This window comes from Echeneis naucrates, chromosome 11 (assembly GCF_900963305.1).
Source record: "Echeneis naucrates chromosome 11, fEcheNa1.1, whole genome shotgun sequence".
Classification (NCBI taxonomy): Eukaryota; Metazoa; Chordata; class Actinopteri; order Carangiformes; family Echeneidae; genus Echeneis; species Echeneis naucrates.
In genome coordinates, this window is record NC_042521.1 from 14,402,609 (window position 1) to 14,417,879 (window position 15,271).

Genomic DNA, 15,271 nt, shown 5'->3' on the forward strand with positions numbered 1-15,271 from the left:
CACACTGGGAGAGAAAGTGAAGAGAAACCAGCAGAGTCAAACAGTGCGAGATGTTATTTAGTGAGAGAGATGGAGAGTTCAGTACGTGCACGCACGTGTGTGTGTGTGTGTGTGTGTGTGTGTGTGTGTGTATAGATTCAGTTTGTCAAACATTTGTTAGAAGCAGCAGTTGCAGCAGTTCCCTGAAATGTGTGTGTGTAGGCAGCAGAAATATTCATCTTAACAAATCATTTCTTGCTGCACTGAATTTTTTTTTTTTTTTTCTAAATTGAGAGAAAAAGTACAGTTCATGAGTTCAATATCTCTAAATGTTATTACAGCTTTCCATGAAGAAGGGTGAGCAGATCAGAGCCTTTAAAGGGACCAGTCAGTTAGATTTTGATGGTGATCTGGGGTTTTCACCATTCGGCATGGAGAGGATTTACTTGCCAGAAAGGAGAGAAAATTAAAAAGTTGGAGTTGAATACTTAACTCAAAAAAAAAAAAAAAAAAAAAAAAATGCAGGTCCAAGGAACCCATTTATCTTCTATCTAAGTGGTTGGAATGAGTTTTGGGGTGTAGCTGCAAGTTGGAGAATAGTATTTTTTTTTTATACTTTAGCTGGCAGTTTGCAACAAACAATACCCCTTTATTCAATAATGCTAATGCAGGAAAATCAACTGACTTACAAACATATCCAGTAGTTTTTATGCTCCAAGCAATATATTGCTCAATGCTCAACACAATTGCAGTGTGTGTATCCTCTTTCCAAACACACACACATGCAGAAGTTGCCTCTGCTTACTCACAGTAGACAATGCTGCACAATGCAGTAGAAATAGCCGACTCCTATTTCAAGTTCCTTTAGACCCCCCCCCCCCACCCTTCCCTTTCTTCCCCCTTGCCTTCCCCAGTCTGCAGGTGGAGAGCTGTCATGTGTTGCTAGCTTGGAGAGGGTTTCTCATTTAGTCTTAAGCCCCAGGCTTTGTGTGTGTGTGTGTGTTGTACACAATGGCTGTGTTTACGTTGGATTCAGTGTGCACACATTCATCCTTGCATGCACATTCATTCACACATGCAGGCTTTGTTTTCTCTTTAGAAGACTGGTGAGTTTAGGGCTTTTGTCTTCTTTTCTTTCGGTATACCAAAAAGATAGCAGTTTTACACAGTTGTGTTTACCACTAAACTCACCTGGGATGTTAAGTCTGCTTCTCCTATTCACTCCATTTTTGTAACTTACTATTTCTATTTCTTCATCATTGGTCATCATTTGTTTATTCTGCAAATATTGTCACTGTCACTGAATTATTAAAATAATTTCCTAAGTCATGTTTTTACAAAAATTCTTTTTTTGCCTAAATATCATTTATTCAACTAATGCTTCAGTTTTTTTGTGTTTCCTGAAAAAAGGCGATTATTTTAAGAAGGCGTCGATATGTTTCTTTTCTTTACTCTTTCCTCAGTTAAGCAATCGGTGCTATCTTCCCCCTTTTCATTTAGTCTGTTTTCTTTGCTATTCTTCCTTCATGTGCAGGGTGCTGGAGAGACCAGTGGGTGTCATTCTCCAGAGAGGGAGCACTGAAGGAACACCATGGCCTTAGCAGGATGCCCTGACTACTTCTTACGTCACCCAAACTACCAGGTAAACATTTTGTGTCTCCAGTGTATGGCGACTGGTTCCTGAGTGACTTCCCTCAGTGGACCATATTTTTGCATAACCAGATCCCACTCTTTCTGAAGAATAGTGAAATATACAGTAGGTCGTGGTCAGTTTACAATAACAATGTAACCTTCATCACTGTCATCAATCAACATCAGGCCTCAATGTCAGTCATGTTCAGTCTTGTACTAGCACTACTAAGATGAATCCCAGCGGGTTCAAGATGTCCCTATGAGTCTCTTCACTGGACTTCTACGCATGCCTGCCTGGGCATATTTTAGCAGATGACGCAGACACTAGTGCATGCACACAGTTGCTACTTTCATGCTATTGTTGTTCCATCACTGGCCATCTCATGTTAAAATTGTACTTTGTCTAATACTCTGCTCCTTCCTCCTTCTTTTTCTCCTAAAATTACTTAAACTGACATTATCCAAGTACCACACAGGGTTGTTGGGTACCAAACTTCTTTCCTGAACAACAGTCACAGCTTTCAAAAGTTTGAAAATAGGTCTGGTGACCTTCCTCTTCAGTTGTCTAGCCATGCTTTCGTTAATCTGCATTATATACAGCTTGAAATAGTGAACCGTAAAAAAAGTAATGTGAAATTTGACTTAGATTGAATAATTAGAACAGTAGCATGTGGAGAAAAAAACAGACTTCACTTGCACAACATCACTCAATGGAAACACAGACCATGTGCAACTAGTGTTGTGTCTACTTTTCTAAAAAAATCACTTCTATTTTGCACAAAACTGCAGTGGAAATGTGGCGCGTGTTTACAGACTAGCCACTAACCTTGCATGATGTTTGGTGGTGGATGTCATTGTTTAGTCCAACTTGAAGTTTTCAATTAGCTTCGGTTCAGAGGAGAGTTTTTACTTGTGGGCCATGGGAAGGAAAATAGTGTAGTTTGAGATAAGTCTTCAGAGTCAAAGAAACCTGTCTGTCTTTCACTGCGTATCAATATGTGTACAGTGCCTTTGTGAGTCTACTTGCCTCAGAGTGAGTGACTCCCAGCCTAGTTGAAATATGGCGTCCCTGCATCACAACAGACCCACTTCCACTGTCCAACTCCTGCAGAATGAGCCCTTTGTTCCTCGGCTCAGATTTTCTCCTCTTCAACCCTGCAGTAACCTAAAGAATTTGGCTAGAGAGCATTGTGGAGGTCTATAAATAGAGTGCTAAACAAACAACAATAACAAGCTGTGGGCTTTGTTTTGTGACAGCCCTGAAAGCATGGGATTGATGGCATGACGTCTTACTGGGACTGCTGGAACGATGGAGGTGACGTAGCCTCAGCTGCCTTATTCCTCTTAGTGGAGGTACAAAAATCCAGCTCCCTGCTAACTCAAACCGTGGGACTGCTGAGTCCCTGTTGAGCTGACATTAAGTTGGATTGGTTCACGTTAGCTTCCAGGAAGGGGTTTTGCACCAGTAAGGCTGCAGTGAATAGTGAATTGAATCCCCATAGAAAACAACATTCCTCCACCCTGCATCTAGCAGAGAAAAAACAGAGTTTGCTGGTTAGAGGGAGAGAAATGGGTTACAATATTGCGGTGTGTGTGTGTGTGTGTGTGTATGGGTGTGTGTGTGTGTGTGTGCGCATGTGTGTTATGTAAAGCTTGCCAGTTGATATGACAGCATGGCACACACATACACGCATACTGTATACCCCATGGAGTCTCTGTAGGCAGCGGCTCTAGGTTTAGTGTATATAGATAAAGAGCAAATGAGCCCTCTTTTCTGCATACTTACATAACGCTATACATAACGGCAGACATGTTTGGGAATCTGGGCAGCGTTCCAGGACTGTCTCTGAAGTGTGCATCTGTGAGAGTGTTTGTGTGCGCGCATGCGTCTGTCTATCTTCGTGAAAACTTTGGATCTGTGCCAGCGATGTCTCAGAGGAAGCTGCCAGCGACTCTCGTTTTCCTTCTCTTGTTTCCTTGTGTGTGTGTGTGTGTGTGCGTGTGTGTCTGTTTGCCAGTGTGCATGTTCATACACTGCAGAGCACCAAGAAACCACAGTCCACAGACCCGAAGCTCAGCTGAGTTACGACCTTAGCGGAAAGAATGAAGTGTTTAACAGATCCTCGCCCCTGAACATTAGTATTTGTGCCAGCAGCCCTGACCGTGTCTGTTCTGTCTTAGAATATAAACTACAGTTCTTTATTTCTGTTCTTAGAGGTCACAGGTTACGCAGCAGTTGTCACGGCAATGGGTTTGTGCTTGTGCTTTCGAGGAACCACAGCCTTTGATGCTGCAAGCGAAAGAACCCTGAAATGCGTGTTGATGCCCTGAGCTATAGGGTGGAAGGATAGAGCTTTGTTCACGATGAAAGACGTGTCAAAATATAATTGTCTATCAATGGATGAAAGCAAGCCCAGAAGGTCAAACAGATAGAAACAGCAGCTCCAAGATTTCCTCTTCAACTTCTGCTGACTCCAAGAGCAGTGACATTTAACATGCAAATTTTAAGACTCCAAAATCTGTAACGAGCGATAACTCACTAGAACCGAAGCAAACAACAAGAGACAGAGACGACGCTTCACTTTTTCACACTTGTGCTTGTCGAGCAGAGAGATTCTGGAAATCACCGTGGAAGGCAATCAAAGTAAGCAGCCCTCCAGAAAAAAAGAAGCATAAGGTGACAGCATCTTTCAAAGCTTGCACTCTTGAAGATGGCTTCTTCAAAGAATGTAGTTAATCCACCCTAGAGGGCCGTTTAATAATGCTGCAGACCTGCATTTCCTCAAATAGATGAAGCACCAAAAGAGCATCATAGACACGATACCTACTCAGCATTTGCATGATGCAATTATGTTTGTCAAGACGTTGCATGAATAAGGCTGTATTTATTACACCAAATCTGTGAAGTCCAGTCACTTGTATCGTATTTGTTTAGGTTTGTTTGAAAGTTTAGAGAACTTTCCGAATCGTTGAAACAGCAGGAAAAGACTCAGAGAGGTTCCATTACAACCTGGACTTAACACAATGGAAATATACTGACAGACACAATATATAGTTCCAAAGAAATACAATCTGCTGCGGAGATTCAGTCAGTATGTTATTGTAAATACTAAATTAACACCTGCACAAAAATCTCAGCATTCCTATCAAAATACCACTTATTAAAACTAAAAAGGTTCTTGTCTCTGTGATGGTCTGAATGGAAACTAATAATATCAAGAAAAATAAAAATTCACCAAATGGACTGTTTGACTGATGCTCTTGTGAAACTTAAAACACAAGACCAGGAGGGACTGGCTCACTAATCATAAGCTGTACCACTTAAACCTTTAAGACTACTCGTACCAAAATGCTGTTTATAACTATTGGCACATTGTGCAAAACAGTCCACATCTGGAAAATACTTTAACTGGGGAAAAATTACCTACTATTAAGAAAGGGAATCATGATTTTCACATTTTGGCTTGTTTGTCACTCAAAGTCCCAGTTGAACTAGGATCAGAATGTTAAATCCTCCTACTAGAGTCAGGGAAAGTGCATCATGGGGAGTTCACAATGAGGTTTTTATGGGGAATGTAGCTGGTAAAGCTGAGTCTTTTATTGCCCGACTGCTGCAGATGGGAAAGGGTCGTCTCTGAGTTGACTTCTAGATGTATATTAACACTGTTCCCAGTGATATCTAGGACACGTCCTGCCTTAAACACCACTCGCAGCCACTAATTTCCAGGAAAAGGCAATCTCCAAACCTGTGCTGACTGTGCTGAATGAGGAATGTGTTAGTTCAACCCCTTCAACTGGTTTTGTGTATAATCTTTATTATACACAACTATAATCTTTATGACATTTGACTTCCATAGAGTCTAACAGCCGGTATCTTACAAGATTTCATAAACAACTTGGAAAATGGATATATGCCAATTTCCCATTTGGTCAAATTAACTATCAGGTTAGCTCAACTTAGCACAGAGACCTTGGGTTGGAAACTCAGTTGGAAACTATGCAAAGGTAACTGCAGTTCCTGAGCTTACCAATTCACATGTTACACTTTGTTTGTTTAATCCGTACAAAGTGGAGTGTACTCAAGTGTGAAAATAGGAGTTGTCAGTTTTATGAAATTATGTGCGGGATTGCTCGGCTCAGAGGGACTGCCTGAAACCCAGATTACCTAAATGGGAAATAATACCATAATTATTGAGTTTTACAGAAGTGTTAGTAGATATTTCTTTCGTCTTTGTAATGAGGCAGGCTAACTATTTGCCCTCGTTTTGAGTCATTATACTAAGATATCTGGCTGCTGGCTGGAAATTATTTCCCAAGATGTTGAACTGTTCCTTTGAAGATCTTTGGTATCTTCAGTAGTTGAAGTCATTTTCTGTGCACTCAGTTTGTTTGATTTTATGATGAGATTATCTCATCTCTGTGAACAGGAGTAAACTTTTTTAGCTCACTGTTTAGTAGGTAAGTCGTTCGATCTCAGCTGCAGTCGAAGCCTGCAGACTTTCTCTGTCAGGCCATAGCCCCTGCAGCCAAGCTGCCTTCCTTAGAAAGCTTTTGGCTGCTACTTCTTACAGCTATAAATCTGACTCTGGGCATTTATGGATGTTTTCGAAGCTCTGAGGGGAGCTGCGAGTGTGTGTGTGTGTATGTGCACAACAGGACCTTTTGCCACGAGCAGTTCCTGGAAGCAATGCTTCCGCGTTCCTCTTTTTCCTGGAAAAGGGAAGATAGAAAATTTTGGATTTTTCCCTCCCTTGCCTCTATTCTGCTTCAAATTAGACAATGTGCCAAGAACTTGACAGCATGCCAGTATACTCAGAAGTGTGAGATTGTATGCAATGTACTTGAGCTTTTACATTTTTGCTCTAAAAACGATGAATACATTTTTGCTTCATTTTTTGTCTTGCACATTGTAGAAGTTTCACAAGTGAGCATTTGCAGCAATCAATGTCTGAAAAAGAAAAAGTGAGATGGAGAGAGAGAGAGAGAGATGGAGAAGGTCAGGGGGTCACAAAAACACAGTGCCACAGGGTCAAAGGGTCACTAGTACTTGAACTTGAACCCAGATGTTCCTCAGGAGAGGAAGCATGAACCCACCCTTTGTCTGACCCGCTGAACTCTGTGAAAATGACACATTGTGTTCTAGGGTATGTGACATGTTATACTCACTTGATGTTTTTTTTACTGCATAAGTTTTTTTTTTGTTTGTTTTTTTTTCCACAGGAAAGCATGGACCGCTCTTCCTCTCGGAGGCCTGAGGAGCTCATTGTTCCAGGCTTTCAGCGTACAGCCAATCAAAATTTGCCACATCACCATGGTAACTCTTCCTTTTCAACAATATAAAAATAAGTAATATCGCAATTATTTTTTTATGTAACCTTAAAGTGAATAATACAACAATTCTGTCTCTATCTTTTTCTTTTCACCTGTTATTTTATGGGACACCACCCCCCACATCCTCTCCATCTAGGACCTTGTCTCTCTTCTTCATTACAGGCTCTGCTCTCCAGATGGAGATGATATAGACAAGTGCTAAAATCCTAACCCCCCCCCCCCCCCCACACACACACACACACACACACACGCACACTTTTTTTTTTAGCACTGCTCAGCACTTTCCTGCAAACACCCCCTCCCCCCAATCTGCACACACATGCATTAGCCTGCTTTCAATATATTCCCAGAAATCCCTTCAGCCATTGTGGAAAATCTTGGGAATCCTTTTGGAAAGTAGCCACCCTGAGGAGGGAGGTTGTAAATTCTCCCTCCTCAAATCGTTTTTTTTTTTTTTTTTTTAGTGTTTCTCCCCTGGGTCTGTCGTGCAGTAGATTGACTGCTCTGGTGATGTGTGGTGCTCCATGGTCAGGAAAGACTATTGTAAATATGGCCTCACATGAATAGGGTGATTGGAGGTGGTGTTTATATAGGCCTGTAGGTCACTCAGTGCTGGAGAGAGGGGAGTTTATATTAAGTAGGCCATGGTTCTGTGGGGCAGGGGTGGGGATAGTTGAAAGGTATGTGGGTTCATACTTGAACACATGCAGTGACAATCCAGGAGTGATTAGTGGAGTTGTTTGTTTAAATTCCTCTTTCTAGTATTTCTTGGCCCAGTTTATTCACGAGTGTACATGTGGTTTTGTTCTCAAAGATAACTAGTGAACTAACAATGAGGCATACAGGTGAGCTGTTTCAACTGCTGCTTTTAAAAAATTGTGTTGGACCTTTTCTTCTTCGAGCAAATTTTCCACTGGCGTTAGACTCAATGTACCAAAATGCAATGCTGTGACATTCTTCACCTAGTCATAAAAATACACAGCTAGCAGCTTTTTCATATTCGATTTGTGGTGTTATTTGTGAATATAACAGGTAAAATGGAACAGCATTAAAGCTAATTGAAAGTTGATGAGTCAGGGCCAGAGGGAAAGGAAAAGTAAATTACAATATTACATTATGACCGACTTACACTAAAGGTGTCTGAGGGTATTCATAATGTTTGTGAATCCATTTGTTGAGTTATTCAGCAAAGAGATGCTCTTCAAATAATCATCATTCAGGGTCAGGTAAACATGCAACAGGAATATTATATGAAGCGTGTGGTGAAAAATAGGCCTTCATAGTCATATAAGCCCAAATCTGTATCATCTTGACTTCAGCTTCTAGAGTTTGGATCTTTCACTGACAACCAACAGGAGATTTCTTGATTTGTTGGAAAAAAATAAAAATAAAAAAACACATCTACTAATTGATGACTTGAGTGAAAAAGAGAGAGTCAAAGTCATTCAGCTATTGTTTCTTCTGACTTTGCATGACATCCACTACATTGATGAATGTGCTGTATATTTAGACCGGGCCAGGCTCAGGTTAGTTGCCCTTCATTTATGATAGGAATGTCTTAGTTTCACTTTCACTTTATTGTCCATCGATAATACATACTGCCACAATGAAATTATGAACACAATGCAAATACAGAAAAAGCAACAACCACAAAAACAAAACAGTGTTAGCTTTGAGTGTAAAATGTAGACAAAGTGAATTTATATGCTAAATAAAGTGCATATTTTCATTGCCTGTTGTTGCACTTTGCCCTTCAAACTTCTAGCTCTGTCCGAGCTCTAGCCTGGCGTCAGAGATCGATGATTGCAGGTTGTTGGGGCCAGGGACAGCGAGCACTCATTCAGAGTATTCTGGGATCTTGCAGGAATGAATTGGCCACAGTAGTATGATAGGTTTTGTCGTCAGATGGAAGCCAAACTGCTGCAGCAGTTCTTTCACATTTAAAGTTAGTAAAGGAGAGGGAGGAGAAGATGTTTTCTTTCTATATGTGCTCTGATTTACTTCACTGAAGCTATCAAGGCATTGTGGGCTGAGCCAGCAGCAGCAGCAGGAGGAGGGAGGAGGAGGGAGAGGAAAATTATCAGCTGAACTCACAAAGTGGTGCTGCAACAGAGAAGAGCTCCAACAGAAAACATTTACGATAATTAAGATGATATGGATTTTGTTTTTAAGTGTAAGTGCAAGCTTCTTTGCCAATTTGACCAAAGAAAACCTTAACTTTCTAATGGTAACTAAACTAATGACCTCCTTTTCACTCAGAGATTATAGTTATTTTCATGTTAACTCCCATAGAACCATCCTAAACTGGAGCTCTTGCCATCCCAAACTGAAACTGTAGCAACCCCCAAAACAAGACATGCCCACTAATATTTAAAACTCTACAAACTGATTTTGCATAGCTCACCATTATTATTTGAAAATTCTAGTTAAAGTTTCTTAAAAGGAATATTTTGGCACCTTACTACCTGCCACCAGCCAGTTAGACTGTCTTAGCAAGAAGTCCATTTTCTGCATTTACTCAGATGTGAGCTTGTTGGTGCTAGAAGAATCATGGACTCAGAAATCCTTACAAAGCTACAAATGTCCCTATAAATGCAATAGCAAGCTGGCCTGGCAATAAAAAGCACTTGAAGTCTTTTAGCACTTTCTTTCCAATCTAGTGTCTGTCCATCTGTTCAAAAGCTCAAAGGTCAGCTACGTGATACCATAACTCTGTAACAAGATCTGTGTAAAAATGCCTTTGGCCATTATTCAACATTGGCTGGCAGAAGAGCTAATGGAGCTAACCATGTCAGACTGTCCTCATGTGCTCATGTGCCCCACCAAATGGACCCCATCCTACGTCTCAGTCATGAACACCAGCATCTCTTGACCTTGTGTCCCAGGCTGTCCCCTTAGTCTGCCAGTGTGTGTCATGTATGCCTCTTTGGGATTGGACAGACTGATTTTGTTTGGTACAGAGGCTTCTTTTCAGTTTTGTGGTGTGTGTATGTGTATGACCATACATGAGTGCGTGTGTGTGTGTGTGTGTGTGTGTGTGTATGTCTGTACATGCAGTACCATGCAGAGCGTTTTATTTTAATTCCCCTGTGTAATTACATGCTCATCAGCTCTGCATAGTATACATGGTGTCCTAGGTTCCTCTGTGTGTGTGTGTTTTGTTGCCCCACTTTGTCCTGATCATTTGGTCACCATGTGCCACGAACAGGCTGAACGTTCCCTGAGTGCTGTAATTTCTCTCTACAGGAATGTCAGGAATTCTGTATGTGGTGTTGGTGTTGGGGTGGGACGCGTATGTCCAAAGAGCTTTGGACGTGCACGCGCGCACACGCACACAGACACACAAATGCATGAATACAGAAACACATGTAGACATACTGCACTTCTGAGGACATTCAACAGACCCACTGAACATAAAACCAGCCTTTAAAGTTTGTTTCCATCCTGTTAGTACACATTTCCCTCTGGTTCCCAGTGCACAGTTGCTATTAAGAGTTATGGATTTCAAAAATGGATTTCTGTAAACTTGGGTATTTGAATTTGTTTCATCCCTGGAGGCAATTTATTTTTCACTATAAATGTCTAGAAAACATCTACTGATTAACGTCACAAAAGCCACATCCTTGGCTGACTCCAGGTAATTAATAAACAGGTCAAGTTAAAAAACAAAGATTGACTGACTGAATGGCTGACGGCCACAATGACCACACTGCAGCAGCAGCTCTCAAGGCCCTTTCAACCCTGGTTTGGTTTGCAGGGTCGTTTAGTCTGTGGGTTATTGGTGGTTCCAAAATCCAGTGCTTGATAGACATGTCAGGCCCGTGAATGACAGGTTTCACATAATCTGACCAATGGCAAGCCAGTGAGTTTGTGTACAACACAGTCACTGGAAGAAATCCAAGCCAAAGTGAAATTCAACTTGAGGAGGAGCTTAACTCAAAAACAAGACTGTGTTTTGTCTCTTTCTCTCTCTCTCTCTCTCTCTGTTATCATGCTCAGTCGTTTAGGACTACAATGTGTCTTTGGTAATGTTTTGACAGTTCACCATGTGAAATTATGACAAATTAAATGCGCAGATGAGAGGAGCACAGTAGGAATGGGACAAGAGGTCAGAAAAGCATGATGTTTGACCTCCCCCACTTTCAGGAGCTATAAAGCAGACTTCACACCTTCAAGATGTCAATATCAATCAATCAATATCAATATCCGTTTTTGGGTGACGGGGGGTGCTGGAGCCAATCCCAGCTCATGTTTACTGTCGCGAACTCCTTCCTTTCACCTTTCTCTATGTCTCCCACCTCACCCTACACCTGGTTCCACAGATGACGACGTTGACTTGGAGGAGCTGGTGAATGAGATGAACTCTTCCATGGAGAGCGTGTACTCTTCTCAAGCAGATACGGCACTACTCCTGAACAATGGCCATGTGCACACTCCGCACAACCACCACCACCACTACCACCATGTGCATGTGAACGCTGCCTTCCCAGGACAGGGACAGGCCCACCGTCACCACACCCCTCCTCTTCCCACAGCCTCCCCCTCCCGCGATAGGCTGAGGCACTCTCAGCCGATGCACATCCAGGCCGTCAGGTAGACACACACACACCCTCACGTCTAGGTTGACTTCTCTGTTTTATGAAGATAACGACACCTGGATGCCCCGGGTTGTGTGGATGCAACTCTCTTTTTCTTTCTATTTCAGGTTTAATTTTAAACTTGTGGATGTACAGTATTGATTGCACATAATTTTTGTCCACATTGATTCAGCTACAGATCTCGGTCTTTAATTCCAGTTCGAAATAAATAAATAAAAAAAGTGAGTGAGCTGATACTCTTTGAAAGTCCGAGCTATTAGAAATGTATGAGAGAGCTTATCGTTTCTCAGTCTGTCTGCAGTAATCCGGCCCTCTTCTCCATCTCACCCCCCCACTCTGTCCCTATCTCTATCATGTATGAAGACAAAAGGCATTTTCTACACATAGTTGGCACCAAAATAACTAGCGGTTAGTTCTTTCTGCTATTCTGTGTGATTCCACTACATGACTGCAAATGGCAGCAGAAGCACTTTCACATTAATCAACATAAAGTTACAATGTTTGCACTTTTTAGTCGCAACACTTCACAACTTTACAAGGTTTAGTTTGGTATTGAGATGTTGTCAGAAATCCTAAATAAATGCTCTAATCAACTATAAGATGTGGGTTATATCTCCTCATACAGAAATGATTCCTATGATTATGTTTGCACAATATTGCCTTTCCTTGACTGGTGAGTCGATACAGTGACAGCAGTGTGTGTGTCTCCCTCTGCAGGTGCCTGCAGGAAGAGCAGCAGCTGCGTCCTGCCTCCTTGCCAGCCATCCCCAACCCTTTCCCTGAGCTCTGCAGCCCAGCAGGCTCCCCGGTTCTCAACCCCATACAGACCTCTGACAACCACGTAAGTATGCTGCCACTACCTCACCAGCACTAATTCACACAACTGATGTGCTGCAGTGTTGGAGAGTTCCTCACTGAATGGCTCCCTCGTCGGTTTGTGGCAGTGAAAAAACTGCCTTTTCAGTTTTCAGCGCATCGGCTGTTAGTTCAGTGAAATTATGACATATATAGAGGAAATAAATATACATGGCTCCCTGTAGTGTTATGACAAATTCTCCCAGTTTTTCAGTGGTTACTACTCAATACCACTGTGGTTCCGATGGGTTTTGAACTCCCAGTATTTGTTGTCCTTTACTTGACCACTAACACAAATGAGGGAGTGCCGTTGTGTGTGTATGTGTTTGTGCGCGTTGTGTTCACTCTCAAACCAGCTGACTGGCCTGTTCAAGACAGAGCAATGTTGTGTTGACTTTGGCAGCGTCCAACCTTTCCTTCCATTACACAACAGCTCACCCTGGGTTATCTGACTGTGTACGTGTATATGTGTGTGTGTGTGTGTGTGTGTGTGTGTGTGTGTGTGTGTGTGTGTGTGTGTGTGTGTGTGTGTGTGTGTTATTCTGGAAGCATCATTATCAATCACATATGCACACATGCAAAAAGGAGACTGACGCACATGTTTTGCTTTGGTGGGCGATGAGCAATGTCTCCAGGATGCTGCAGACAGAGTGCAGACTCTTGTATCAGAGCTTGGAATATGGCTGGGAACGTCAGCCGGTCGGATCTCCCTCAACCTTTTAAATCCGTCTGCTGACTCTGGCAAGACAGGCACCCATTTCCGGTTCACACGCTTCAACCCTGGCTCTTAGCGTCACTGTGTGTGTGGGTGTTAGCCTTGCCCTTCCTTCCCCGGTAGAGCCTCCTGTCCCAGGAATGTTCCATCTCTCTCAAAGATGTTTTCAGGATGCCCACCCTGAACAATAAAAGAGTTATTTTAGATGCTCACTGAATCCCCTCCTCCACATCCGAGCACACCCAAACTGATGCACACACAGAAACACTCACAGGTGTCATTATTCAGCTCATATGCACACATGCACAATAAATGCGATAAGGGAAAGCATTATTTTTGAATTTCGTTGACTTATCGTTGACGTTATCTCACATGGTCTGGAGTCAGTTTGTACAAAGGTCCTTACTGAGTGTTTGTTTTATGAGAACTGAAGAGATGTTGCCTCATTTCATTTCAACATGCATGAGATACAGTGTTTTGTGGTTACTTTGAACGTTTCAACAGCATTTTTCCTAAATTTGTTTAGCATCATCTTTGTATCTTACATCAGTGACTCCTAAGTGCTTTAACTTTTCAAACAGATTACCGCTCAAGGGCTTGGCAGCATTTTGCTCTTTTTTTTTTTTTTTTTTTTTTAACTTCATTTTTCATGGCATGTCACCAGGTTAGAGTAGACAGGAAAAGACTGCTCAATGGCACAAAAACAGGAAGGCTATAGTATTCTTCCATCACAAAACAGTGATAAAGCTGATGCTGGAAGGAATGAAAGGCACATGGAAAAATCACTTCCCACATTCCACTGTGTTTATCATAGTCAGCAAAGGAGAAAAAAAACCCTTGGTGGATCTCTTTAAGGGGAAAGAAGAAGCAGAGGAAGTGGCTGGGACAGTATTAAATGTGTTATACACCAATATCAGCAGACATATTTATTATAAATGGATGAATCAAGATTACCCATTATTGGGAAACTGATAAAGAAATGGTTAAAAAGCCTTGATAGCGCCACTTAAGAGAGCGTATCAGTGTGTGTGTTCGATGGATCTCCATATATGGACATTCGTGATTCCTAGATGATGTTTCCAGATGAAGAGTCGCTGTCATTCACCATAAGATTGCCAGTGGTGTGATGTAATAGGTTAGCTTAAGGTCAAAATTCCAAATTGTTGGGTATTTACCTGGAAACTAGATGTAGCTTGTGTTTCATGCCAGTTAACAAGCATCTGATGGTGGAGGTAAACCTCTGTGCCCAAGTACGCCGTCTCAGAGCTGTTAGCATGGCCGTAGACCTCCAGCTAAACCAGCTTTGGCATTAACTGGACTCCTTCTGCCTACGCAAGTGGAACCATCATGTACTTTAATCTGCTTTCATACTTAAAGTGAGCCGTGACTAGTCTCTGTCTGATTGAATGAAACTCTCACTGATCAGCAGGACCGGCAGCAGACTGGCAATAAGTTGGCCTTTAGCCCCAGACGTGCTGCAGCTGCCCCGATGTTATCTAAGGTCATGCATAGCTAGCCAGAGTTTTGAAGGTGTTTGAGCACATGTGGTTGGTTTACTTATGCAGTCTGAGGAGCACTGAGGATTGGCTTACACAGCAATGCAGTGCAATTCGAATTCAGGCAGCAGTGGAGTTGGATTCTGAACATTCTTCACTAAGTGTCAGTCTTTCTCAAGGGGATACACAGCTCACATTATGAGCCAGTAAAACTCTGTGCGACATGGCAGGTTTATGGCCTGCATTGCTTTTGATAACATAAATGAAGTTGTGATCTTGCCTGACCAGGCTGCTATGAATAGATGACATGACACTGGATCTCCATCGGATTTAATACTTGTTTCATGGTAAATCTAATTTTCTTTTAAAGTGCCCTGGTACATGCTTCAGCCAAAAGCTTATTTAGCAGTCTGACTGTAATGTCAACGCTGAACTCTGATAGAAGCTATTTCCCACGCAAGTTGTGACAGTCTTACACCATACAGGTCAGTCATGTTACCCCCGCTTTCACAAGGATTTGGTCAGGTCCTGTCTGTCGTTACTGGGCAAATGGGTTTGGTTTGGCACCAGGACTGTGGCTGTAACGCAACTCTTGCTTTTATTTGTGGCCGGAGACATGGCATTACGAACACCAGAGACAGCAGGGAGACACTGTCTCTCAACCA

General features: G+C 42.1%; 1 protein-coding gene across 2 annotated transcripts in view; it reads left to right on the plus strand.

Moving 5' to 3' along the window:
- LOC115050807 (growth factor receptor-bound protein 10-like) overlaps positions 1 to 15,271 on the plus strand; it is a 37,510-nt gene that overhangs the window by 1,604 nt on the left and 20,635 nt on the right. For both annotated transcript variants that reach the window (XM_029513882.1, XM_029513883.1), the window contains exons 2-5: positions 1,514 to 1,621; positions 6,832 to 6,925; positions 11,265 to 11,535; positions 12,258 to 12,381. In XM_029513882.1, coding sequence (XP_029369742.1) covers positions 1,571 to 1,621; positions 6,832 to 6,925; positions 11,265 to 11,535; positions 12,258 to 12,381 — 540 coding nt within the window. In that variant the 5' untranslated portion in view covers positions 1,514 to 1,570. The remainder of the gene's footprint in view (positions 1 to 1,513; positions 1,622 to 6,831; positions 6,926 to 11,264; positions 11,536 to 12,257; positions 12,382 to 15,271) is intronic.